This window comes from Phyllobates terribilis, unplaced genomic scaffold, assembly GCF_046119375.1.
Source record: "Phyllobates terribilis strain yellow unplaced genomic scaffold, ASM4611937v1 Scaffold_10__3_contigs__length_209671492, whole genome shotgun sequence".
NCBI classification, from domain to species: domain Eukaryota; kingdom Metazoa; phylum Chordata; class Amphibia; order Anura; family Dendrobatidae; genus Phyllobates; species Phyllobates terribilis.
In genome coordinates, this window is record NW_027362770.1 from 18,468,634 (window position 1) to 18,494,896 (window position 26,263).

At 43.9% G+C, this 26,263-nt stretch overlaps 1 protein-coding gene across 5 annotated transcripts in view; it reads right to left on the bottom strand.

Moving 5' to 3' along the window:
- The window catches only part of DOCK2 (dedicator of cytokinesis 2), a 1,661,574-nt gene that overhangs the window by 1,309,083 nt on the left and 326,228 nt on the right, over positions 1 to 26,263 (bottom strand). For all 5 annotated transcript variants that reach the window (XM_073649510.1, XM_073649507.1, XM_073649509.1 and 2 more), the window contains exon 7: positions 21,475 to 21,610. In XM_073649510.1, the coding sequence (XP_073505611.1) occupies positions 21,475 to 21,610 (136 nt within the window). The remainder of the gene's footprint in view (positions 1 to 21,474; positions 21,611 to 26,263) is intronic.

Here is a 26,263-nt window from a genome sequence, read left to right on the forward strand (position 1 = left end):
CATAATTCCAGCTCCAGTAGCGTCCACTAAAGCTGCTGCAGTTAAAAAGCTTTTATAAGGATCGAGCTCGGCTGTCCACCGCAAGGCATCCTACTGCCAGTCCCAGCCCCTATGCCTTGGGGTGCCTCCTGATGCTCTTCACTGAGTATCCCATGGTCCCGAAGCATTTCCTTTGAAAAAATTAAGTGTCCAAACTACAGGTGGTGTAGCTTGCTTAACAGCCGGGATAATCCGCTGACTAGCAGACACTGCTACTAGGCACAAAGTATTTCCTGGGCTAGATGCAGTTAAAAATTTGTAAGTAGATACTCTCGTTGGATGCTGAGAAAGCATTCCATAGAGTCTCCTGGCACGCCATATATGATTCTCTTAAAAAGCTTGGGGTAGGGGTCTAGTGGACCCTTTTATAGCCAAAATCACGGCCCTGTATCACAATACGTCACCTAGGCTGAAGATAAATGGAACTGTAGCACCCTGAGGGCTCGGTTGCTACAGAGGTATTGCACCTCACCCAGAGGTGTGATATCTCACTCTCAGGTAAGGATGGAGTGTGGATCAGGACCCGACACCTGCATGCATTACACCACATTGCCGTGGGGCAGGGCGACCAATATGCCTCTGAGATGGGCACGACAGTCCCTGTCCCTGGCTGGAGTGGGGGGAGGGAACACTGAGGAAGGGGAACCCTGTAGTGCAGGAGCAGGGAGGAAGCAGTTCCTGGGTGCATTGAGAAGGGAGTATAAAAGGTGGGCACCATCTTAGTTCAGTGCAGAGAAGTCTGAGCAGAAGTGGCAGGGAGCAGGGGCTCTGCATGAGCTCTGCTCCGGAGGCGGGCCTAGTAACAGAGGCCCAGACCTGGAAGAGGGAGAAGGAAGGAAGAGGAGCGGAGAAGGCTCCAGGAACGAGGAATGAAGGGATTGAGGTGGGAGGCACCGAGTACAAGTGCTCTCTATTTGCTGATGATGTCCTAGTATATATCACTCAATCACATATATCCATCCATGCTGTTATGGCTGAAATAGATCACTTTGTTACATGGTCAAATTTTAAAATCAATGCAGCGAAGTCTGAGGCCCTCGATGTCTCCCTCCCCAAATCCATATAGGATTCCATCCAGTCCAACTTTCCCTTTGCCTGGCCCTCACAGGGTATCAAATACTTAGGAATTCCTATTCCTAGAGACCTCTCCCATCTATGTTATCTTAATTTTGGGCCCTTTATTGAACAACTCCATACAGACCACGGTTGGCAAGTTAGAACTGTAAGATTCACTACGTGAACCACTGGTGTTTTGTGGAAAAGCACATGTACACTGTGTTCCAAATTATTATGCAAAAAGTGTTTAGGAGTGATAAGGGAAGAATTTGTGTGTTTGTCAGTTAAACTCATTGATGGTGATGTGTGTCAGGGCTCTTTATATCACTGTAAGCAATTGCAGACACCTGTGCAAATTAGTTTGGCAGGTGTGTCCAATGAAAGGCAGGACTACTTAAGAAGGCTGTCTCACATTATTAAGCAGCCTACATTTTCTGCCAAAATGGGAAAGAAAAAGGATGTGTCGGCTGCTGAGAAGCAACAAATTGTGGAGTGTTTAGGTCAAGGCATGACTACAATCAACACTGTGCGATGATCAGGATGAAGTGTCTTGGCAATCAAGAAGTATGTAGCTGATTCACAGTACACACGTGTGCGTGCTGATAAGGGCAAATTGAGGACTCTTTCCTACAGGCAATTACGTCAGGTTAAAAGAGCAGCGGCAAAAAAGCCTTGTCATAGCAACAGACAAGTTTTTGAAGCTGCTGGTGCCTCCAACGTCCCCCGAACAACAAGATGCAGGGTCCTTCAGAGGTTTGCATCTGTGCATACGCCATCCTGTCGACCTCCTCTATCCACTTCACACAAGCAGAAACGGCTCCAGTGGGCTAAACATTACATGAAGACTCATTTCAAAACTGTTTTGTTCACGGATGAGTGCCGTGCAGCGCTCGATGGTCCAGATGGATGGAGTGGAGGATGGCTGGTTGATGGACACCCCACGCAAACACGGCTACAGCGCCAACAAGGAGGAGGTGGAGTAATGTTTTGGGCTGGAATCATAGGGAGAGAGATTGTCGGCCCCTTTAGGATCCCTGAAGGCGCTAAAGATGAACTCCATAATGTATGTGGATTTTCTCAAACAGCACTTCCTGCCATGGTTCAAGAAGAAGAACCGTGTATTTCACAGCAAGATCATTTTTTTGCATGATAATGCACCATCTCATGCTGCACATAAAACATCTGCATCTCTGACTGATATGGGCATAAAAGGGGACAAACTTATGGTGTGACCCCCATGCTCCCCTGACCTCTACCCCATTCAGAACCTCTGGAGCATCATCAAAAGGAGTGTCTATGATGGCGGGAGGCAGTTCACATCTAAGCAACAGCTCTGGGAGGGTATTCTGTCCTCATGCAAAACAATTGAAGCAGAAACCATCCAAAACCTGACAAATTCAATGGATGAGAGAGTTCAGAAGCTCCTTTCGAACAAGGGGTCCTATGTGAAAATGTAACATCACCTAGAATAAAGTTTTGAGTTGAAAACTGTTTGATTTCAGTTTCTAATAACCTGCTAATGCTTATAATTTCAAAAATGACCATTTTTTTGGTCTTTATTAAAATGAAAAGGTTGATCGAAAAGTTTGGGGGATCTAAGAGTGTGGCAACCCAGTAGTCATGATTACTTCGAATTCTGACAATATGAGGGTCATGTTGCAGGTAGTGCAGCAAGAAGGCACTTATGTGTCTTGCGCATCTCGGAGCCCCAAAATTATTTTCCGGGCTAGATGCAGCTAAAAATTATTATTAATTTTAAATCTGGTGGAGCTTAGTATAGATGGCCTAATAGGATCAGTGCTGCACACTGCTACAAAGCCCAAATTATTTTCCAGCCAAGATACAGATAAACATGATTAGTAATTTTAAATCTGGTGGAGCTTATTATAGATGGCCTAATAGAATCAGTGCTGCACACTGCTACAAAGCCCAAATTATTTTCCAGCCAAGATACAGATAAACACGATTAGTAATTTGAAAGCTTAAAACGGTTGGTAGGGTGATTTTAACCAATCATCAAGCTTTTACTCTCCCCAGGATGACACAGGGGTAGAAAAGTCGTTTCGGATCCATGATTTGTTCATCTTTATGAACGTGAGTCTGTCTACATTATCAGTGGAGAGCCGCGTGCGCTTATCTGTCAGCACACCACCAGCAGCGCTGAACACACGTTCAGACAGAACGCTGGCTGCGGGGCATGACAAGATCTCCAAGGCGCAAGTGGCTAGCTCCGGCCATTTATCCAGATTGGAAGCCCAAAAAGAGCAAGGGTCCAGTGACACAGTCATGGCTTCAATGTTTACTTGGAGATACTCCTGTACCATCGTCTCTAGGCGTTGACTATGTGTCAGACTTCTTGTCTCCTGTGGCCTTGCAAAGGATGGGCTAAAAAAGTGGTGAAATGATTCCGCAAAATTGATGTTACCAGCAGATACTGTGGTTCTGTTACGGTTTGAGTGCTGAACACTTGACGGTCCCACGGTTGGCAAGTTGGAACTGTGAGATTCACTACGTGCACCACTGGTGTTTTGTGGAAAAGCACATGTAAGATTCTGCAACAGTCTCTGCTGATACTCCTGCATGCGTGCATCCCTTTCTATGGCAGGAATAATTTCGGCAAATTTACTTTTGTACCGGGGATCTAACAGTGTGGCAACCCAGTAGTCAGGATTAATTCTAATTCTCACAATTCGAGGGTCATGTTGCAGGTAGTGCAGCAAGAAGGCACTCATGTGTGTTGCGCATCCAGGAGCACCAAGTCCCTGTTGTGTTGGTGGCGAGGTAACAATCATGCTTCCCTCCTCTGTCCTCTCCCCCCAACCTCGCACAACAGAAATGTGATCAAGGTCTCCCTCATCTGATGAGTCTTCCATCAGTTCCTTCTCCACTTCTTCCTGGGCTCCTGCACCTTCCTCACTAGTTTGGCTGCTACCATGCGCCCTGGTAAAACCATCTCCCCCACCCTCACATGCCTGCCGCCTTGGTGCTGCCGACCGTCTGGACCTTGCAGATGTTAGCCCTTCCGCATACAACTCCTCCTCCTCTACTTACTCCACCTCCTCTTGTGCCACCACCTGACTCCGAATTCTGTTTAACATGTGCTCCAGCACGTAAATCACCGGAATAGTCATGCTGATAATGGCATCGTCAGCACTAAACATCTTCGTCGCCATTTCAAAACTGTGCAGAAGGGTGCATAGGTCCCTGATCTGAGACCACTCCTCCAGCGTGATTTGCCCCACCTCTGGATCTCGTTGGCCCAGGCTATACGTCAGAACGTATTGCACCAGGGCTTGTCGGTGCTGCCACAGTCGCTGCAACATGTGCAGAGTTGAATTCCACCGGGTAGGCACATCGCATTTTAGCCGGTGAAGTGGCAGGCCCAACGACTTCTGTAGAGATGTAAGTCGCTGAGCTGCGGGATGCGAACGCCGGAAGTGAGCACACAGCGACCGTGCCCTCTGCAGAAGGCCATCTAGTCTGGGATAGTGGGCTAAAAATTGCTGGACAACCAGGTTCAACACGTGAGCCATACAAGGCACGTGTGTGACATTGCCCCGGCGAAGGGCCACACCCAGGTTTGCAGCATTGTCGGACACGGCCTTCCCTGGTTTCAGGTCCAGTGGAGACAACCATTCATGAAATTGGTTCTCCAGAGCTGACCACAACTCCTCAGCTGTGTGACTCACATTTCCCAGACATTTCAAAGTAAAAACCGCCTGATGACGTTGAGCCCTACTGCCAGCATAGTAAGGAGGTGTGCAGGATCCCTTCTGCGCAGTTAGAAAGCTTGTGGCATGACCAGACAGGCTTTGGGTGCAGGTGGAAGACCGAGAGGAGGTTGAGGAGGCAGAAGCAGTGGAGGAACTTTGACATAAAGAGGATTGACACACAACTCGTGGGGACGGCAAGACTTGGACAGCAGCCCCTTGTCCTGCTGTCACCATAGTTACCCAGTGCCCAGTCAGCGACATGTAACGCCCCTGTCCATGCCTACTCATCCAAGTGTCTGTGGTGAAATGCACCCTGTCACACACAGAGTTTCTCAAAGAAGCGGTGATGTTGTGTGCGACATGCTGGTGGAGCGCAGGCACACCTTTCTTTGAGAAGTAGTGCCGACTGGGCATCTGGTACTGGGGCACTGCGACGGACATAAGGTCTCGAAAATCCTCTATGTCCACCAGGCGGAAAGGCAGCATTTCTGTAGCCAAGAGCTTGCAGATGGTGAAATTCAACCTCTTAGCTTTCTCATGGCTAGGAGGAAATAGTCTTTTACTTGTCCACATCTGAGGGACCGAGGGCTGGCTATTGTGCTTAGACGGGGTTGATAAGGGTGTCCCCGGCAAACTGCCGGTCTGTGAGGAAGATGCAGGCGGACATGTTAGGTTGCCTTGATCCAAAGGTGGTGCTATCGATGTCGGACAGCGCTCAACACCAGCTGGTGTTACCACCTCCAAAGAAAATGAAGACCTGCCAATCACGCTGGCTGTTGCGGGTAAAGAGGTGGCAGGTCTGCGCCCCAAAACAGGTGTGACTGCTGTCCCCCCAGTCACAGAGGATGAAGAGTCCGCGGATGCACAAGATATGGCATACGGTGGTTGGCCCGGCCGGCTAGGCCGCATTGTAGCACACTGAGCTTCCCACTGCAACTTATGCTTCATGTCCATGTGCCGGTTCATGCATGAAGTACTCAAACTATGTATTTTTTGGCCTCTACTTAGCTTTTGCTGACAAATGTTACAGATAACACAAGTTGGGTCATCTTTATCGATCTGAAAAAATGCCCAGGCTATGCAAGGCTTAGCACCCATGCGACCTGAAGAGCCACCACGACTTGTGGTGAGAGGCAGAGTTGTGTTTGAGGATGCAGTTGTTGACGTGCTTCCAGTACTACGTCTCTGTCCAGGAAGGCGCAACCTGACCTCGTCGTCACTAGCATCTTCCTCCACCTCCTCTGCTGACCTCATCTCTTGGCTGACTGTGGGTTGACAGTAAGTGGAATCTCCAACCTCATCATCATCACCCTGTGCGTTATCACACCCGTCGTCCTCAGAGCCAACCTGTTCCTGCCCTGACAAAAAACTAAAGTTGTCGCTCCGATCAGGTATTTGAGTCTTATCATCGTCTTCCTCATTGTCTCCACCAACAGGAGTTACAGTTTGGGAATGAGGGTCTACATTATGGTCAGAACCTTCTGCGTCTGGTCCTGGATCCGACTCATAAAGATTCTGGGCATCAGTGCAGATCATTTCCTCGTCTGGATTCACAGAAGCGCTGGAGTCGACCTCTGATTCCCAGGCTATAGTATGAGTAAACAGCTCTGCAGACTCAACCATCTGTTCTACCTCATACTCAGACGGGCAGCTGGAGATTTGGGAGCTATGAGGAAGCAAGTGCGATTGGGGTGACATCTTTGAGGACTGGAGTATTTGTGATGTTGAAGTTGATGTGGAGGAGAGCCCACTTAAAGGAGCACTTGATATCCATTGAAGCACCTGCTGTTTTTGTGCCTCATCTGGAATTTGTAGCGATTGGCGTGGCCGTAAGAAAGGGATCTTATCACATTGTCCACTAAAAGAAGTAGACATTTTAGTTTGGCTGGAAGATGGTCTTTCTTCTGCAGATGTTACTGTTGCTTTAACACCTACCCCACGGACACAACCTTTTTTCCCCTTCCCAACACGCCTATTCCCCTTTCCACCAGCAGCAGGCCTTTTTCCACTCATTTTGGTGGTTAACTAATTCACAACTCTATAGTTGTTTGCACAAAAAAACAATGGATGGGAACCGAGCAGAGCTGAGTGGCCAAACTGTGGTATTAGGCCAAAACTATTGGCTGGGTTAGATGCAGAAAAAAATTATATTCAATTTGCAACCTGATGGAGGTCAGTATAGATGGACTAATAGAACAAGTCCCACACACAGCTAGAAGCCCAAATATTTTTTCAGAGGTAGATGCAGATAAAAATTATTTTTAATTTGCAACCTGATGGAGGTCAGTATACATGGACTAATAGAGAAAGTCCCGCACACTGCTAGAAGGCCAAATATTTTTTCAGAGCTAGATGCAGATAAAAATTATTTTTAATTTGCAACCTGATGGAGGTCAGTATAGATGGACTAATAGAGAAAGTCCCACACACTACTAGAAGGCCAAATATTTTTTCAGAGCTAGATGCAGAAAAAAATTATATTCAGTTTGCAGCCTGATGGAGGTCAGTATAGATGGACTAATAGAACAAGTCCCACACACAGCTAGAAGCCCAAATATTTTTTCAGAGGTAGATGCAGATAAAAATTATTTTTAATTTGCAACCTGATGGAGGTCAGTATAGATGGACTAATAGAGAAAGTCCCACACACTGCTAGAAGGCCAAATATTTTTTCAGAGCTAGATGCAGATAAAAATTATTTTTAATTTTCAACCTGATGGAGGTCAGTATAGATGGACTAATAGAGAAAGTCCCACACACTGCTAGAAGGCCAACTATTTTTTCAGAGCTAGATGCAGAAAAAAATTATATTCTGTTTGCAACCTGATGGAGGTCTGTATAGATGGATTAATAGAACAAGTCCCACACACAGCTAGAAGCCCAATATTTTTTCAGAGGTAGATGCAGAAAAAAAATATATTCAGTTTGCAACCTGATGGAGGTCTGTATAGATGGATTAATAGAACAAGTCCCACACACAGCTAGAAGCCCAATATTTTTTCAGAGGTAGATGCAGAAAAAAAATATATTCAGTTTGCAACCTGATGGAGGTCAGTATAGATGGACTAATAGAGAAAGTCCCACACACTGCTAGAAGGCCAAATATTATTTCAGAGCTAGATGCAGAAAAAAATTATATTCAGTTTGCAACCTGATGGAGGTCAGTATAGATGGACTAATAGAACAAGTCCCACACACAGCTAGAAGCCCAAATATTTTTTCAGAGGTAGATGCAGATAAAAATTATTTTTAATTTGCAACCTGATGGAGGTCAGTATAGATGGACTAATAGAGAAAGTCCCACACACTGCTAGAAGGCCAAATATTTTTTCAGATCTAGATGCAGATAAAAATTATTTTTAATTTGCAACCTGATGGAGGTCAGTATAGATGGACTAATAGAGAAAGTCCCACACACTGCTAGAAGGCCAAATATTTTTTCAGAGCTAGATGCAGAAAAAAATTATATTCAGTTTGCAACCTGATGGAGGTCAGTATAGATGGACTAATAGAACAAGTCCTACACACTGCTAGAAGCCCAAATATTTTTTCAGAGCTAGATGCAGAAAAAAATTATATTCAATTTGCAACCTGATGGAGGTCAGTATAGATGGACTAATAGAATGATGCTATGCCCAAAAGATTTTACTTCACTAGGTGCAGTAAAAAAATTGGTATTCTATACACAGGTGGTATATCTTGCAACACAGATAGGCTACTCCACTGACTAACACACTCTGCAATAGGCCAAAAAGGATTAGCTTTGCTAGATTCAGCCAAATGCTGTGAAAAAAACTTGCACAGCACTGGCACAGACCTGCCTGGCAAAAACTGATAGGAACTGATGTAACCTAGTCCTGAAAAGGACTGCAATTACAATTAGTCTTTACTCCCACAATCTATTTAAGAGCACAGACCTGCCTGATAAAAGTCGTAGGAAATGCTGTAACCTAGTCCTTAAAAGGACTGCAATCACAACTATTCCCTACTCCCAAGCTATCTGTAGATTTGTGCGAAAATTGGCTTGAAATTAACAAGGTATAGCGCACACAGCAACAGCGGTGCCGTCTAACACGCAGCTGCAGCAGTGAGAAAATGGTGGCGACGGGGAAAATGGCTTGGTCTTATAGGGCAAGGACATGTGACATACACTGCCAATGACACATGCCCTTGCTTGTGTGAAAAACAGCAGTTCGCTCCGTGTGTGCGCTGCTGATAGGCTGACAGACTGCACCTCCCCACTGCAAATGCGGGAAAGAGAAAAAAAAATGGAGATCTTCATTAATCCTGCAGAGATCCATCCCCTGCCCCTCCCCCCACCCCGCTGTACACTCAAACTGCGTATTAACATTAATTTTCATCATTACTGAGAAAAAATCCAGTTATGATTTTGGTGCACGAACAGTTATCGAACATAACCTCGAACAGCCGAATTTTTCTCAAATCGTTCGTGTTCGCCGAACGGCTCGAACACCGCCCAAAACAGCTCGAATTTGAGATTGGCGAACAGTTCGAGTAGAACAACGCTCATCTCTATTTAGGACAATTCTTTTTGTGTTTTTTCATTGAAGACAAATTAAATGAAGATAATAATACCAAAGAATTTGTGATTGCAATCATTTTCAGGAAGAAACTGAGTATTATCTGACAGAATTGCAGGGGTGCCAATACTTTTGGCCACCACTGTACATACACACACAATATATATATTGTGCTCACTCGGCTGCACATGGAGGTAGACACAGGTAAGCCGTCTCTTTAACCCCTTAACAACATCTGATGTACTAATACGCGTCTGTGCCCTGGGACTTAAGAGCCAGACCCGTATTAGTACGTCATGGCGATCGCGCATGCACACAGGCTGTGATTGTCACAGCTGACACCCGGTACTATGTGCAGGGAGCGGTCCTGCACCGCTCCCAGCACATTAACCCCCGCGATGCTGCGATCGAAGTCGATCGAAGTCGATCACGGCATTGCGGGGGCAAGGGGAGGTGATCGCCGATACTCACCTCCTCTTCCGGCTTACAGCGCAGTCTGCAAAGGCTTCCCGGGTGTTGCCATGACGACCCGATGTCATCATGACAACATCCGGGTCACCAGACAGCAGGAAGATTGTTTGGACATGCGCAGTGCATCTCCAAACAATCTTCACACTGTGCACCGCTGACAGCCTGCATGGCATAGGGATGGTGCTGCATTCCTGTGCCATGCAGGCGATCAGAAAAAAAAAAGTGAAAGTCCCGGAGTGGGACAAAGTAATAAAGTGTATTAACTGTCTGAAAGTGGGAAAAAAAAAAAATTGCAAAAATATAAAAAAAAAATAAAAAAAATAATCCACCAAAAATAAAAATATAATGTACCCATCAATAAATATTATTATAAAAAAACAAAAAAAAAAACAATAAAAGTACACATATTTGGTATCGCCGCGTCCGGAACAACCTGACCTATAAAACTGTCCCACTAGTTAACCCCTTCAGTGAACACGGTAAAAAAAAAAAAAACGAAGCAAAAAACAATGCTTTAGCACCATACTGCCAAACAAAAAGTGGAATAACACGCGATCAAAAAGACGCATATAAATAAAAATGGTACCGCTGAAAACGTCATCTCATCCCGCAAAAAACAAGCCACGATACAGCTCCATCAGCCAAAAAATAAAAAGTTATAGCTCTCAGAATAAAGCGATGCTAAAAAATATTTTTTTCTATAAAATAGCTTTTATTGTGTATAAGCGCCAAAACATAGAAAAATGATACAAATGTGGTACCGCTGTAAACGTACTGACCCGAAGAATAAAGCTACCTCATCAATTTTACCACAGGAGGAACAGAATAAAAAAAAAAAAAAAAAACAATTCCTGAATTGTTGGTTTTTGTTTATTCTGCCTCCCAAAAATCGGAATAGAAAGCGATCAAAAAATGTCACGTGCCTGAAAATGGCACCAATAACAAAGTCAACTCATCCCGCAAAAAACAAGCCATCACATGACTTTCTGCCAAAATCTGGAAAAATTATAGCTCTCAAAATATGGCGACGCAAAAACTAGATTTTACAAAAAATGCGTCTTTTAGTGTGTGACAGCTGGCATTGCTGTAATCACACCGACCTGAAGAATAAAGTCGTCTAATCACTTATACCGCACAAGGAACGGCGTCAAAAATAAACTCTTGGGTTAGGATTGGGCTAGGATTAGGGCTGGGTTTGGGGCTAGGGTTGTGCTGGGGCTAGGGTTGTGCTGGGGCTAGGGTTGTGCTGGGGCTAGGGTTGTGCTAGGGCTAGGGTTGAGCTATGATTAGGGTTGTGCTAGGGTTAGGGCTGGGGTTGGGATTTTTTTCAAAAGTAAGAAAAAAAGATGACGATATGGCGACTAGTGTTGAGCGCAAGTGCTCGCTACTTGAGTTTGCATCGGGTGCTCTGGTATGCATTGAGTATCGTGGGTATTTGAGTGACATGCTCGAGTCTCTGCCCCATATGCTTCGCGGCCAAAAAAACTTTACGGGGATTGCCTGCCATGCACGAGCGATCCCCGCATGTTTTTTTTTGGGTGTCTAATAACCGTGAAACATGCGGAGCAGGGACTCGAGCATGACACTCGAGCACACGTTGTACATTGTGCATACCTGAGTACCCGATACAAACTCAAGTAGCGAGCACTTGCGCTCAAGAATAATGACAACTTATTCAATAAGATGACCTAATGTAAACAAATTCTGTGCCGTACCTCTGGGTTCAAAATGTTCACTATACAACTTAATAAAATCCTTGAGGGGTAAAGTTTCCAAAATGGGGACACTTGTGGGGGAGCTCCACTGTTTAGGCACATCAGGGGCTGTCCAAACGCGACATGGTGTCCGCTAACAAATTGAATGGAAAATCGGCTCAAATTGTTAGTGCTCACTATGAATCTAGATAGGTGCCTTGGGGGGTCTAGTTTCCAAAATGGGGTCACTTGTGGGGGAGCTCTAAAGTTTGGGCACACAGAGGCTCTCCAAACGCAACATGGTGTCCGCTAACAATTTGAGCCGACATTTTGTTAGCGGATATCATGTTGCATTTGGAGAGTCCCTGTGTGCCCAAACTTTGGAGCTCCCCCACAAGTGACCCCATTTTGGAAACTAGACCCCCCAAGGCACCTATCTAGATTCATAGTGAGCACTTGGAACCCCAGGTGCTTCACAAATTGATTCATAAAAATGAAAAAGTGTTTTTTTTTCACTTTTTCATTTTTACGAATCAATTTGTGAAGCACCTGGGGGTTCCAAGTGTTCACTATGCATCTAGAAAGGTGCCTTGGGGGGTCTAGTTTCCAAAATGGGGTCACTTGTGGGGGAGCTCTAAAGTTTGGGCACAGAGGGGCTCTCCAAACGCAACATGGTGTCCGCTAACAATTTGAGCCGACATTTTGTTAGCGGATATCATGTTGCATTTGGAGAGTCCCTGTGTGCCCAAACTTTGGAGCTCCCCCACAAGTGACCCCATTTTGGAAACTAGACCCCCCAAGGCACCTATCTAGATTCATAGTGAGCACTTGGAACCCCAGGTGCTTCACAAATTGATTCATAAAAATGAAAAAGTGTTTTTTTTTTCACTTTTTCATTTTTACGAATCAATTTGTGAAGCACCTGGGGGTTCCAAGTGCTCACTATGCATCTAGAAAGGTGCCTTAGGGGGTCTAGTTTCCAAAATGGGGTCACTTGTGGGGGAGCTACAAAGTTTGGGCACAGAGGGGCTCTCCAAACGCAACGTGGTGTCCGCTAACAATTTGAGCCGATTTTCCATTCAATTTGTTAGCGGATACCATGTTGCATTTGGAGAGTCCCTGTGTGCCCAAACATTGGAGCTCCCCCACAAGTGACCCCATTTTGGAAACTAGACCCCCCAAGGCACCTATCTAGATGCATAGTGAGCACTTGGAACCCCCAGGTGCTTCACAAATTGATTCATAAAAATGAAAAAGTGTTTTTTTTTTCACTTTTTCATTTTTACAAATCAATTTGTGAAGCACCTGGGGGTTCCAAGTGCTCACTATGCATCTAGAAAGGTGCCTTTGGGGGTCTAGTTTCCAAAATGGGGTCACTTGTGGGGGAGCTCCAAAGTTTGGGCACACAGGGGCTCTCCAAACACAACATGGCGTCCGCTAATTATTCAAGCAAATTTTACAATCAAAAAGTCAAATGGCGCTCCTTCCCTTCCGCACCCTGCCGTGCGCCAAAACAGTGTTTTTTCCCCAAATATTGGGTATCTGCGTGCCCAGGCGAAATTGCACAACAAATTTTGGGGTCCATTTTTTCTTGTTACCCCTGTGAAAATAAAAAAAATTGGGTCTAAAGTAACATTTTTGTGAAAAAAGTTAAATGTTCATTTTTTTCTTCCACATTCAAAAAATTCCTGTGAAGCACCTGAAGGGTTAATAAAGTTCTTGAATGTGGTTTTGAGCACCTTGAGGAGTGCAGTTTTTAGAATGGTGTCACTTTTGGGTATTTTCTGTCATAAAGACCTCTCAAAGTGACTTCAAATGTGATGTGGTCCCTAAAAAAATGGTTTTGTAAATTTTGTTGGAAAAATGAGAAATCTCTGGTCAACTTTTAACCCTTATAGCTCCCTAACAAAAAAAAATTTTGGTTCCAAAATTGTGCTGATGTAAAGTAGACATGTGGGAAATGTTATTTATTAACTCTTTTGTGTGACATATCTCTCTGATTTCATGGCTTAAAAATTCAAATTTTGAAAAATGCAAAATTTTCTAAATTTTCGCCAAATTTCCGTTTTTTTCACAAATAAAGTGATATCGAAGAAATTTTTCCACAATCATGAAGTACAATATGTCACGAAAAAACAATCTCAGAATCAGGGGGATCCGTTGAAGCGTTCCAGAGTAATTACCTCATAAAGTGACAGTGGTCAGAATTGTAAAAATTGGCCTGGTCATTAACGTGCAAACCACCCTCGGGGCTTAAGGGGTTAAATCTTTGGTTTGATTTATTAATAGTGTGGCATAAACCAACCTTTAGTCCATAAACATAAACACAGACCGCTGGGCAAAACAAGAAAAAATCAAAGCAAAAATGGCAGCACAAAGAGTGCAGTCCTTGTAGTAGCAGGGATTCACCTGCTAAGAGTTCAGCAACTCCACATAGTTCAGGAACAAACACAAGCTCCCTTCTGGAGCTTACTTCTCCAGACATTGAACTCTGAATGCCTCAGTTGGCCAAGTATTTGAACTTCCCCAGACCACACCCTGAGGCGGAGAGATATGGTGAAAGACCTCCCACCCTACATAATGGTCATTCACAAAAAAACACTCCCTTTACTATGGAGTTTAGCAACAAATAACAGGCTGGAGGAAACTTAATGGTTTTAGTTCAATGCCAACAGCCTCAGGGAAACATATCTCCCCCCTCTTTGTCATATATCCCCCTCCCCTGCCCAAAGACGGGGATTTTGGCACCTTCACTCGCTAAACAGAGAAGTCTGTACAGGGCATCTTCATTTCCTTGTAGTTTCCTGGGCCTGTGCTCTACATGAAAATTAAAATTTTGGAGTTCTAGGAACCACCTAGTTACCAGGGCATTGTTCCCCTTCCTTTCCCTCATCCATCTCAGGGGTGCATGGTATGACACTAGCCTGAACTTTCAGCCTAACAGGTAGTATCTTAGGGTCTCAATGACCCATTTGATGGCTAGGCACTCCTTCTCTACATTTCACAGGAGGAGAGTTTCCTACTCAGGAATAGGACTGGATGTTCATCCTCATCTATTTCCTGGGGCAACACAGATCCTAAACCGACCTCGGAGGAGTCAGTCTGAACCACGTACTCCTTAGTGAAATCAGGTGCTACTAAGACTGGCTGCTTGCACAGAGTAAGCTTCAACTCCTGGAATGCCATCTCCGCATCAGGGGACCACTTGGTCATCTTTGTGCCCTTAAGAAGATAAGCCAGGGGGGCCACAACCATAGTGAAATTTGGGATAAATCGACGATAATACCCCACAATTCCCAGAAAAACACACAAACTTGCTTCTTGGAGTTCGGTTGCAGCAGTTTTTGATAGCCTCCACCTTCTTTATTTGCGGCTTTATTTCACCCCTTCCGACAACGTAGCCCAAGTATTTTGCTTCTTCCTTCCCGATGGCGCACTTCTTTGGGTTTATCGTAAACCCTGCTTTCCTTAGTGCATCCAGTATCACCTGGACCTTCTGTAAATGACTTACCCAATCCAGGCTCAATATTGCGATGTCATCCAGGTAAGCGGCGGCGTACTTCTTATGATAGGCTAGTACCCGGTCCATGGCCCTCTGCAAGGTAGCTGGTGCTCCCTGCAGACTGTACGGCATCCTGGTGTACTAGAAGCACCCGTCAGGAGTAGAGAAGGCCATCTTCTCCTTGGCACTAGTGGACAAGAGAATTTGCCAGTACCCTTTCATTAGGTCCAGGGTGGTGATATATCTGGCTGACCCTAACCTCTCAATAAGCTCATCGACATGGCGCATCGGATATACGTCAAATTTTGACACCTCATTCAGCTTCTGGTAGTCATTACAAAATGGCCACTCTCCATCCGGCTTCGGCAGCAGGACAATGGGGCTGGACCAGTCGCTTATTGACTCCTCAATGACACCCAGGTTCAACATTCTCCTCACCTCTTTGGAGATCACCTCGCGGCGGGCTACCTGAATCCGATACAGCCTTTGATTCGCCCTCACATGTGACCTGCGTACAACCTGGCAGCTCTGAAAACAGGACTCGGTTCTGCTGTAGCAGCTGTTGCTTCTGGGCCAGTGACAGAGTCTCTGCCACTGTGACATCCTCTATATGGGCTTTAGGTTGGGGCCCCCAGGCATGTAGCTACCACCGGATCTCTATCTCGCCAACGTTTGAGCAGGTTAACGTGGTATACCTGATACGACTTCCTTCTTCCACATTGGTGGACCTTGTAGTTGAAATCACTCAAATTTTCCACCACCTCATATGACCCTTGCCAGTTATCCAGAAATTTACTCTCCATTGATGGGATCAACACCAACACACGGCCTCCAAGACTGAACTGTCTCAGTCTCGCTGATCAATTGTAGACCCTAGCCTGGGCCTCTTGTTCTTGAAGGAGGCTCTCTCTTACAATCGGCATCACCCTCATGATCCGGTCTTGCATCTGGGCCACATGCTTGATGACGCTCCAGTGGGGTGTCACCTCGACTTTCCAGGTCTCCTCCGCAATGTCCAACAGTCCCCGAGGGTGCCTTCTGTAAAGCAGCTCAAAGGGTGAGAACCCCATAGAGGCCTGGGGACCTTCCCTAATGTAATGGAGAATAACAGGTAGGGGAGTAGGCAATCCCAGTCTTGGCCATCCTTTTCCACGATCTTTTTAAATATGGCCTTCAGGATCTTATTGAACCTCTCCACCAGGCCGTCCATCTGTGGATAGTACACTGGCATCCTGAGTTGTGTAATCTGGAGAGACTTACACAACTCTCTCATCACCTTTGACATGAAAGGAGTTCCTTGGTCTGTCAGGATCTCCTCTGACAGGCCTGTCCGGGAGAAGATATGTACCAGCTCACTGGCTATACTCCTACCAGAAAAGTTTCTCAATGGTACTGCCTCGGGGTACCGCGTTGCATAGTCCAGCACCACTAGGATGTGTTGGTGACCCCTGGCAGACTTAACTAAGGGCCCTCCAAGGTCCATTGCAATTTGTCAAACGGGACCTCTATAATGGGTAACGGGAGTAGGGGACTCCTGACACGTAGGACAAACCCGACAATAGTTGACCACCTACCTGTGACACCCAGGCCAGTAAAACCTTTTAAGGTTTTGTCTATGCCTAGATGCCCACCCAAGACATGAGAATGGGCTTGGTCTAGTACTCTACGCCTATAAGGCCCTGGTACCAACAGCTGTTCTAACTCTTCTCCTCTTTGTTTAGTGACCCGGTATAGCAAATCCTCATTGACTGAAAAGCAAGGAAACCTGGTGTCAGCCCTCGGTACCATTTATCACCTTGTCCCATGCCCCTTTCAAAGTAAGATCCTGCATTTGTGCAGTACCAAAATTTTCCCCCTGAAAAACCCCAGTTCAGGAATCTCATCCTCATGAGTCCCTGTTTCGTCCTCGTCGCCAGCAAGGACACACAGGGGAAACTCATCCGTCTCTGGCTGTAATGGAAATTCTTTGTTGACAAACCGGCTCTGCTATGAGCAAGTGGGCACCCCCACCTTTCCCCACAAGTCCCAGAAAAGCCGGAAGTCAAGCCCGATTATAACTAGGTGTAACAAGTCTCTGACTACCCCGACCTCATGGGACTCAGTACCATGGCTCGTTTTTATAGTCACTTGGGCAACGGGGTAGTCCTTGGCGTCTCCATGGATACAGTGGACGCCCACGTGTTTCCCAGGGATCAACTGGTAGGGAAGTGTGACCCTTACCAGAGTCACCAAACTCCCCGAGTCCAAAAGTCCTGACACCAGTACCACCCCATTTACAGTCACAGGACATGACTGTGGCCCCTCACCGGGCTGATAGTCCACACTGCAGGTGGGATAAGCATAGTATGAGCTTCGTCTTCCTACGCTGCAGTCCATCTGCTCAGAGGAGATAGGACACCTGGCAGCTATGTGTCCATGACCACGAAACCTACAGCAGACCATGTCTTTCCCAGTGGCCTTAAGCAGCCCCTCAGAAACCTCTTAGGACCTTGGACTCCCCCCAGTCATGGCTCTACTCCTCCTCTTTAGGGACTCTGGCTCCCCATGAGTACCCCAGTATGGAAGTGCAGCACCGCCTGACTTCCTTAGGAACCTTTTGACCACTTGGTATCTTTCTACAAGGCCGACCAGGTCATCCGCATTCCGGGGTCTCCCTGGGCAACCCAGATCTGCACCAGCCTAGGCAGGGAGTGAATAAACCTGTCCATAACGACCTGTTCTACCATCTGGATTGGGGTGGAGGACTCTGGCTGCAACCTCTTCTGTACAAGATGGAGGAGATCAGACATTTGGGAGCAAGGGGGTTTATCACCGCAATATGCCCAGTGGTGGACCATTTGGTCTCTCACTGACATAGTCACACAAGCACATGCCAGGGCTCACCAGTCAGATAGGGGGCCAGAACCTCCAACCACTGTTCCGGTGATAGCTTCTCCAGCTCTGCCACCTGCTCAAACACAGTCAAAAATGCCTCCACATCATCTCCCAGGGTCATTTTTAAGGCATGGCGCGCATCACCGCTTTCCAGATGCTCGAGTCATCACCTGGAGTTGGGGGAGGGGCTGTCAGCCTTCCATGAACCGCCTCTGTGATGCAATTCCATCTGCTGTTGTCGGAGCTGGTCCCGTTGGTGCTGCTGCTGTTGGTGGATCTGCTGCAATAGTAGCCTGTTTGTCTCCTTCTGTGCTAGAACAAGATGCTTGACCAGGTTCTCCATACTGTCGGTCTCCTGGCTTATGGCCGCCTTTACCCAGGACATGCAGTTTGTCCTCAGCTGTTACATGAACCTCCTGGGTAGATCACTCACTAGGATGCACATGGAGGTAGACACAGGTACGCCATCTCTTTAAATTTTTGGTTGGTTTGTTAATAAACCAACCTATAGTCAGTAAAACTAAACAGCCTACTGGGCAAAACAGAAAAAAAACAAAGCAAAAATGGTAGCACAAAGAAAGCAGTCCTTGTTGTAGCAGGAATTCACCTGCTAAGAGTTCAGCAACTCCACATGGTTCAGGAATAAACACAAGCTCCCTTCTGGAGCTTACTTCTCCAGACATTGAACTCTGAATGCCTCAGCTGTTCAAGGATTTAAACTTCCCCAGACCACACCCTGAGGCGGAGAGATATGGTGAATGACCTCCCACCCTACAAAATGGTCATTCACAAAAAAACACTCCTTTTACTATGGAGTTAACCCTCCTCAACAAATAATGCTGGAGGATACTTAATGGTTTTAGTTCACTGACATCAACAGCCTCAGGGAAACATATCTCCCCTCCCGCACTTTACCAATTACTTTGTTACTACATATATATACACATATATATATATATATATATATATACAGTATATATATACACACACTGTATATATATATATATATATATATATATATATATATATTATTATATATATATATATATATATATATATATACACAGTGGGGGAAATAAGTATTTGATCCCTTGCTGCTTTTGTAAGTTTGCCCACTGAATAAGACATGAACAGTCTGTAATTTTAAGGGTAGGTTAATTTTAACATTGAGAGATAGAATATCCCCCCAAAAAATCAAGAAAATAACATTGTATAAATTAGATACTTTCATTTGCATTTTGCAGTGAGAAATAAGTATTTGATCCCTCTGGCAACCAACACTTAATACTTGGTGGCAAAATGCTTGTTGGCAGTCAGGCTTTTTTTGTAGTTGATGATGAGGTTTGCGCACATGTCAGGAGGAATTTTGGTCCACTTCTCTTTGCAGATCATCTCTAAATCATCAAGATTTTGAGGCTGTTGCTTGGCAACTTGGAGCTTCAACTACCTCCATATATTTTCTATGGGATTAAGGTCTGGAGACTGGCTAAGCCACTCCATGACCTTACTGGGCTTCTTTTTGAGCCACTCATTTGTTGCCTTAGCTGTATGTTTTCGGTCATTGTCTTGCTGGAAGACCCAGCCATGACCCATCTTCAATGCTCTTACTGAGGGAAGGAGGTTGTTGGCCAAAATCTCGTGATACATGACCCCATCCTTCTTCGCTTTAGTACTGTCCAATCGTCATGTCCTCTTAGCAGAAAAGCACCCCCAAAGTATAATGTTTCCCCCACCATGCTTCACGGTTGGGACGATGTTCTTAGGGTTGTACTCAACCTTCTTCTTCCTCCAAACACAGCGAGTTGAGTTAATGCCAAAGAGCTCAATTTTTGTCTCATCTGACCACAGCATCTTCTCCCAATAACTTACAGAATCATCCAGGTGTTCATTGGCAAACTTCAGACGGGCTTGCACATGTGCCTTCTTGAGCAGGGGAACCTTGCGGGCACTGCAGGACTTTAAACCTTTTAGGCGTAATGTGTTACCAATGGTTTTCTTGGTGACTGTGGTCCCTGCTGCCTTGAGATCATTAACAAGTTCCCCCCCGTGTAGTTTTAGGCTGATCTCTCACCTTCCTCATGATCAAGGATACCCCGCAAGGTGAGATTTTGCATGGTGCCCCAGATTGATGTCGATTGACAGTCATTTTGTATTTCTTCGATTTTCTTACTATTGCATCAACAGTAGTGTTGAGCCAGTATGTTCTATTAACCCTTTTGCTGAATATGCTCTATTTCTTACACATTCCTCACATGTAATAAACCTGTCAAACAGTTGCGAATCATGCACACGGGAGCGATTCAACCATATCACCGAGCAGCTGTAAATACTGGGAGCTCGGCCCGAGCATACTCGGAACAGAACATACTCGCTCAAAACTAATCAACAGTTGTCTCCTTCTCACCCAGCATCTTACTTATGGTTTTGTAGCCCATTCCAGCTTTGTGTAGGTTTATGATCTTGTCCCTGACATCCTTAGAAAGCTCTTTGGTCTTGCCCATGTTGTAGAGGTTAGAGTCTGACAGATTAATTGAGTCTGTGGACAGGAGTCTTTTATACTGGTGACTATGTAAGACAGCTGTCTTTAATGCAGGTAATGAGTTGATTAGGAGCATCTAACTGGTCTGTAGGAGCCAGAACTCATAATGGTTTGTAGGGGATCCAATACTTATTTCTCACTGCAAAATGCAAAAAAAATTATCTAATTTATTCAATGTGATTTTCTTGTTTTTTTTTGGGCATATTCTATCTCTAAATGTTAAAATTAACCTACCCTTAAAATTATAGACTGTTCATGTCTTTGTCAGTGGGCAAACTTACAAAAACAGCAAGGGATCAAATACTTATTTCCCCCACTGTATATATAGACTAGCAGGCCGGTTTCCAAAACAAATAACAAATAAGTTTCAGAAACTAGAAAAGTGTGCTTTACATAATAAGGGCAAATAGGTGCAGTGTATAATATACAAAGCACCCTGGCCACAAGCGAATGAAAAAATTTGTACATGTGTTTTATGCTAAAGAATTAGTTTGGCCGTTTGGATTTCTATCACATGCATTATTGTATGATGGAAATCCCTTAATAAAACTTAATATTCTATTATTATTATTATTATTATTATTATTTCTGGAACCACTTTCAGTTTAAAAAAAATATATAATTACATTTCTGGATTCTCCACATTTGAATACGTATTTCATAATCAGGTTGATTCTGTGTTATAGCATTAAGTTTTGAGTTAATCAGAAAATAACAGAGCAGTAGAAGCTGTGTTGGTAATGGCAGAGCCAGAGCAAATCGGACTCACCTCAACATTAAGCTCTCTATGTAGTAGATACATACACACACACACACACACACACACACACACACACACACACACACACACACACACACACACATATCTTGCAATCAAATTCTTGCATGTGACAGCCAGCACATCTCTACTTTACTGGTGTGACATTGAAGTGGTGAGTACTGTTTGGCTATGTAAAAATAGGCTAATAATTTGGCTATGTAAAAAATTATAAGTTAAATAAACAATTCACATTCAAAATAAAAGGATCCTAATATTATTACTTACTATTTCTTCTTTGATACGTTCTGTGATATTCTCTGTAGCTTTTTTGTGGGCATGGAAAAAACTAATAACACTTGTTTTGTCAGGATCCAAGATATTGCCATCTTCATCTCGTACAATCAAATCAAGCTTAAGAATTCTGCAGTTAAATAAAATTTTAATCAATACACCTAATTTCATATTTTATTTTGTCAGAAAACAGCAAATATTAGATATTCTATGAATTACATTGAACTAACCCCTGTGTAGAGATTTTGATGTTTAAGAAGTGTTTTAATACATCAATACTGTGTAACTCTTTATATTAGCTTTTACATTTCTACTTATTAGAGGTTATATACATTTTGGCCTATGATATACATACAAGGATGTGACTATAACAAGATTTAATTTCCCTGTTGGCTCCAGCTATCACATGCCTATGGTTGCTAATATTCAAATAGTAAAACTAAACATAAAACAAAAAAATGGCAGGACAGAAATAAATCACTATAAAGTTAAAAGTTATAAGCTTTATTGATAAAATGTTGATACAATTTAAAATTCAGACACAAAGACACATTAGGGGCTGAGTAACTGAAGGATAATATGTATAAACTGAGCAATCATATAAGCATAATGCAATAAGGTTGTGATTACAATACACAGTCATTCAGTATGTGACCATATGTATAATAAAGAATATCCCACAGTTAAAAGCGTAACAACAATAATCATACATGTGAGGACCTGGCCACTTTCTAAATACTTTTCTAGCACTGAGCACCCATTTTCATCAATCTTATGTTTGTATTTTATCAGAAATTTGCTTGCTGTGCTTTGTTAGTGTTTTGTTTGCTCATCAGTTCAACCTCAAGTATCTATTCCATTCAGTGACCATATCTCCGAGACCTTGGGCCATTGTTCTCTCCATTTTCACCACAGGTAGTCTCACATGCAAACCCAGGGGATGGGATCCACCTGAGAAAATATCTCCACTAAGGCACAATTAGCTGGGGGAGGGAGGGGTGAGCTCTTCTGCCGATTCAGGGGGCTGAACCCTGTGCAGGAGAAAGAGAAGATTCATTGCTAGTCGGACTGAGAGCTGGGTGGTTTCACGGGCTGCGGTCGTGATATCCATCATCCGAAGGAGCATATGCTGTGACTGCCAATATACCGGCGGGAGATACAAAAAGCTGTGGGCCAACCCAAAGTTGGGGGACAGTGGGTATCACCTGCTACGGGGCAGTGGAACTACTGATCCCAGGTTGGAAAATCGAGGACTAAGAGAATTGCCTGTTGGATATTTACCTGGAATTGCAGTTCACCAATGTCGGAAGTAAATAAAACTATTTGCATCGATAACCTGCCTAGGTGATTATTAAAATCCACAACAGCACATCTTTATAATACATAATGTACTTTAGGTGAATAACTCACCCATCAGACACCCGACACACGTTTCACAAATGCTTCATGCTTGACCCCTTGCAAAACACTTGTGAAACGCACATCAGGTGTCTGATGGGCGAGTTATTTACCAAAAGTACGTGATAAATAATTACTGTTGTTACGCTTTCAACTGTGGGATATTCTTTATGATCCATATGGTCACTTATACTGATTGACTGTGTTTTATATTCACAACCTTATTGCATTATGCTTATATGATTGCTCAGTAGTGATGAGTGAACGTGCTCGCCACTACTCTGTATTTGCCCGAGCATCACGGTGCTCGACAAGCTCAGCACTCGGCGAGTATTTCTGGCTTGCTCGGGTGGGAGCTGGGGTCCGTGCCCTGCATGTTTGGAGCTCTTTAGAGAGCCAACGAACATGCAGGGATTGTTTTCCACGCACTGTAAGACCGTAGCCATGTTGGTTGTGGCATTACAGTGATTGGCTGGCCACATAGCATCATTGGGTCTATTTAAGACCCGGTGACTAGAGATGAGCGTTGTTCTACTCGAACTGTTCGCCAATCTCAAATTCGAGCTGTTTTGGGCGGTGTTCGAGCCGTTCGGCGAACACGAACAATTTGAGAAAAATTCGGCAGTTCGAGGTTATGTTCGATAACTGTTCGTGCACCAAAATCATAACTGGATTTTTTCTCAGTAATGATGAAAATTAATGTTAATACGCAGTTTGAGTGTACAGCGGGGTGGGGGGAGGGGCAGGGGATGGATCTCTGCAGGAACAATGAAGATCTCCATTTTTTTTTCTCTTTCCCGCATTTACAGTGGGGAGGTGCAATCTGTCAGCCTATCAGCAGCGCACACACGGAGCGAAGTGCTTTTTTTCACACAAGCAAGGGCATGTGTCATTGGCAGTGTATGTCACATGTCCTTGCCCTATAAGACCAAGCCATTTTCCCCGTCGCCACCATTTTCTCACTGCTGCAGCTGCGTGTTAGACGGCACCGCTGTTGCTGTGTGCGCTATACCTTGTTAATTTCAAGCCAATTTTCGCACAAATCTACAGATAGCTTGGGAGTAGGGAATAGTTGTGATTGCAGTCCTTTTAAGGACTAGGTTACAGCATTTCCTATGACTTTTATCAGGCAGGTCTGTGCTCTTAAATAGATAGGTTGTGGGAGTAAAGACTAATTGTAATTGGAGGCCTTTTCAGGACTAGGTTACATCAGTTCCTATCAGTTTTTGCCAGGCAGGTCTGTGCCAGTGCTGTGCAAGTTTTTTTCACAGCATTTGGCTGAATCTAGCAAAGCTAATCCTTTTTGGCCTATTGCAGAGTGTGTTAGTCAGTGGAGTAGCCTATCTGTGTTGCAAGATATACCACCTGTGTATAGAATACCAATTTTTTTACTGCACCTAGTGAAGTAAAATCTATTGGGCATAGCATCATTCTATTAGTCCATCTATACTGACCTCCATCAGGTTGCAAATTGAATATAATTTTTTTCAGCATCTAGCTCTGAAAAAATATTGGGCTTCTAGCTGTGTGTGGGACTTGTTGTATTAGTCCATCTAAACTGACCTCCATCAGGTTGCAAACTGAATATATTTTTTTCTGCATCTACCTCTGAAAAAATATTGGGCTTCTAGCTGTGTGTGGGACTTGTTCTATTAATCCATCTATACAGACCTCCATCAGGTTGCAAATTGAATATATTTTTTTCTGCATCTACCTCTGAAAAAATATTGGGCTTCTAGCTGTGTGTGGGACTTGTATTAGTCCATCTATACTGACCTCCATCAGGTTGCAAACTGAATATATTTTTTTCTGCATCTACCTCTGAAAAAATATTGGGCTTCTAGCTGTGTCTGGGACTTGTTCTATTAATCCATCTATACAGACCTCCATCAGGTTGCAAACTGAATATATTTTTTTCTGCATCTACCTCTGAAAAAATATTGGGCTTCTAGCTGTGTGTGGGACTTGTTGCATTAGTCCATCTATACTGACCTCCATCAGGTTGCAAATTAAAAATATTTTTTTTCTGCATCTACCTCTGAAAAAATATTTGGGCTTCTAGCTGTGTGTGGGACTTGTTCTATTAGTCCATCTATACTGACCTCCATCAGGTTGCAAATTGAATATAATTTTTATCTGCATCAAGCTCTGAAAAAATATTTGGCCTTCTAGCAGTGTGTGGGACTTTCTCTATTAGTCCATCTATACTGACCTCCATCAGGTTGCAAATTAAAAATAATTTTTATCTGCATCTACCTCTGAAAAAATATTGGGCTTCTAGCTGTGTGTGGGACTTGTTGTATTAGTCCATCTATACTGACCTCCATCAGGTTGCAAACTGAATATATTTTTTTCTGCATCTACCTCTGAAAAAATATTGGGCTTCTAGCTGTGTGTGGGACTTGTTCTATTAATCCATCTATACAGACCTCCATCAGGTTGCAAACTGAATATATTTTTTTCTGCATCTACCTCTGAAAAAATATTGGGCTTCTAGCTGTGTGTGGGACTTGTTGTATTAGTCCATCTATACTGACCTCCATCAGGTTGCAAACTGAATATATTTTTTTCTGCATCTACCTCTGAAAAAATATTGGGCTTCTAGCTGTGTGTGGGACTTGTTCTATTAATCCATCTATACAGACCTCCATCAGGTTGCAAACTGAATATATTTTTTTCTGCATCTACCTCTGAAAAAATATGTGGCCTTCTAGCAGTGTGTGGGACTTTCTCTATTAGTCCATCTATACTGACCTCCATCAGGTTGCAAATTCAAAATAATTTTTTGTCTGCATCTAGCTCTGAAAAAATATTGGGCTTCTAGCTGTGTGTGGGACTTGTTCTATTAATCCATCTATACAGACCTCCATCAGGTTGCAAACTGAATATATTTTTTTCTGCATCTACCTCTGAAAAAATATGTGGCCTTCTAGCAGTGTGTGGGACTTTCTCTATTAGTCCATCTATACAGACCTCCATCAGGTTGCAAACTGAATATAATTTTTTTCTGCATTTAGCTCTGAAAAAATATTTGGCCTTCTAGCAGTGTGTGGGACTTTCTCTATTAGTCCATCTATACTGACCTCCATCAGGTTGCAAATTCAAAATAATTTTTTGTCTGCATCTAGCTCTGAAAAAATATTGGGCTTCTAGCTGTGTGTGGGACTTGTTGTATTAGTCCATCTATACTGACCTCCATCAGGTTGCAAATTAAAAATAATTTTTATCTGCATCTACAGTACCTCTGAAAAAATATTTGGGCTTCTAGCTGTGTGTGGGACTTGTTCTATTAGTCCATCTATACTGACCTCCATCAGGTTGCAAATTGAATATAATTTTTATCTGCATCTAGCTCTGAAAAAATATTTGGCCTTCTAGCAGTGTG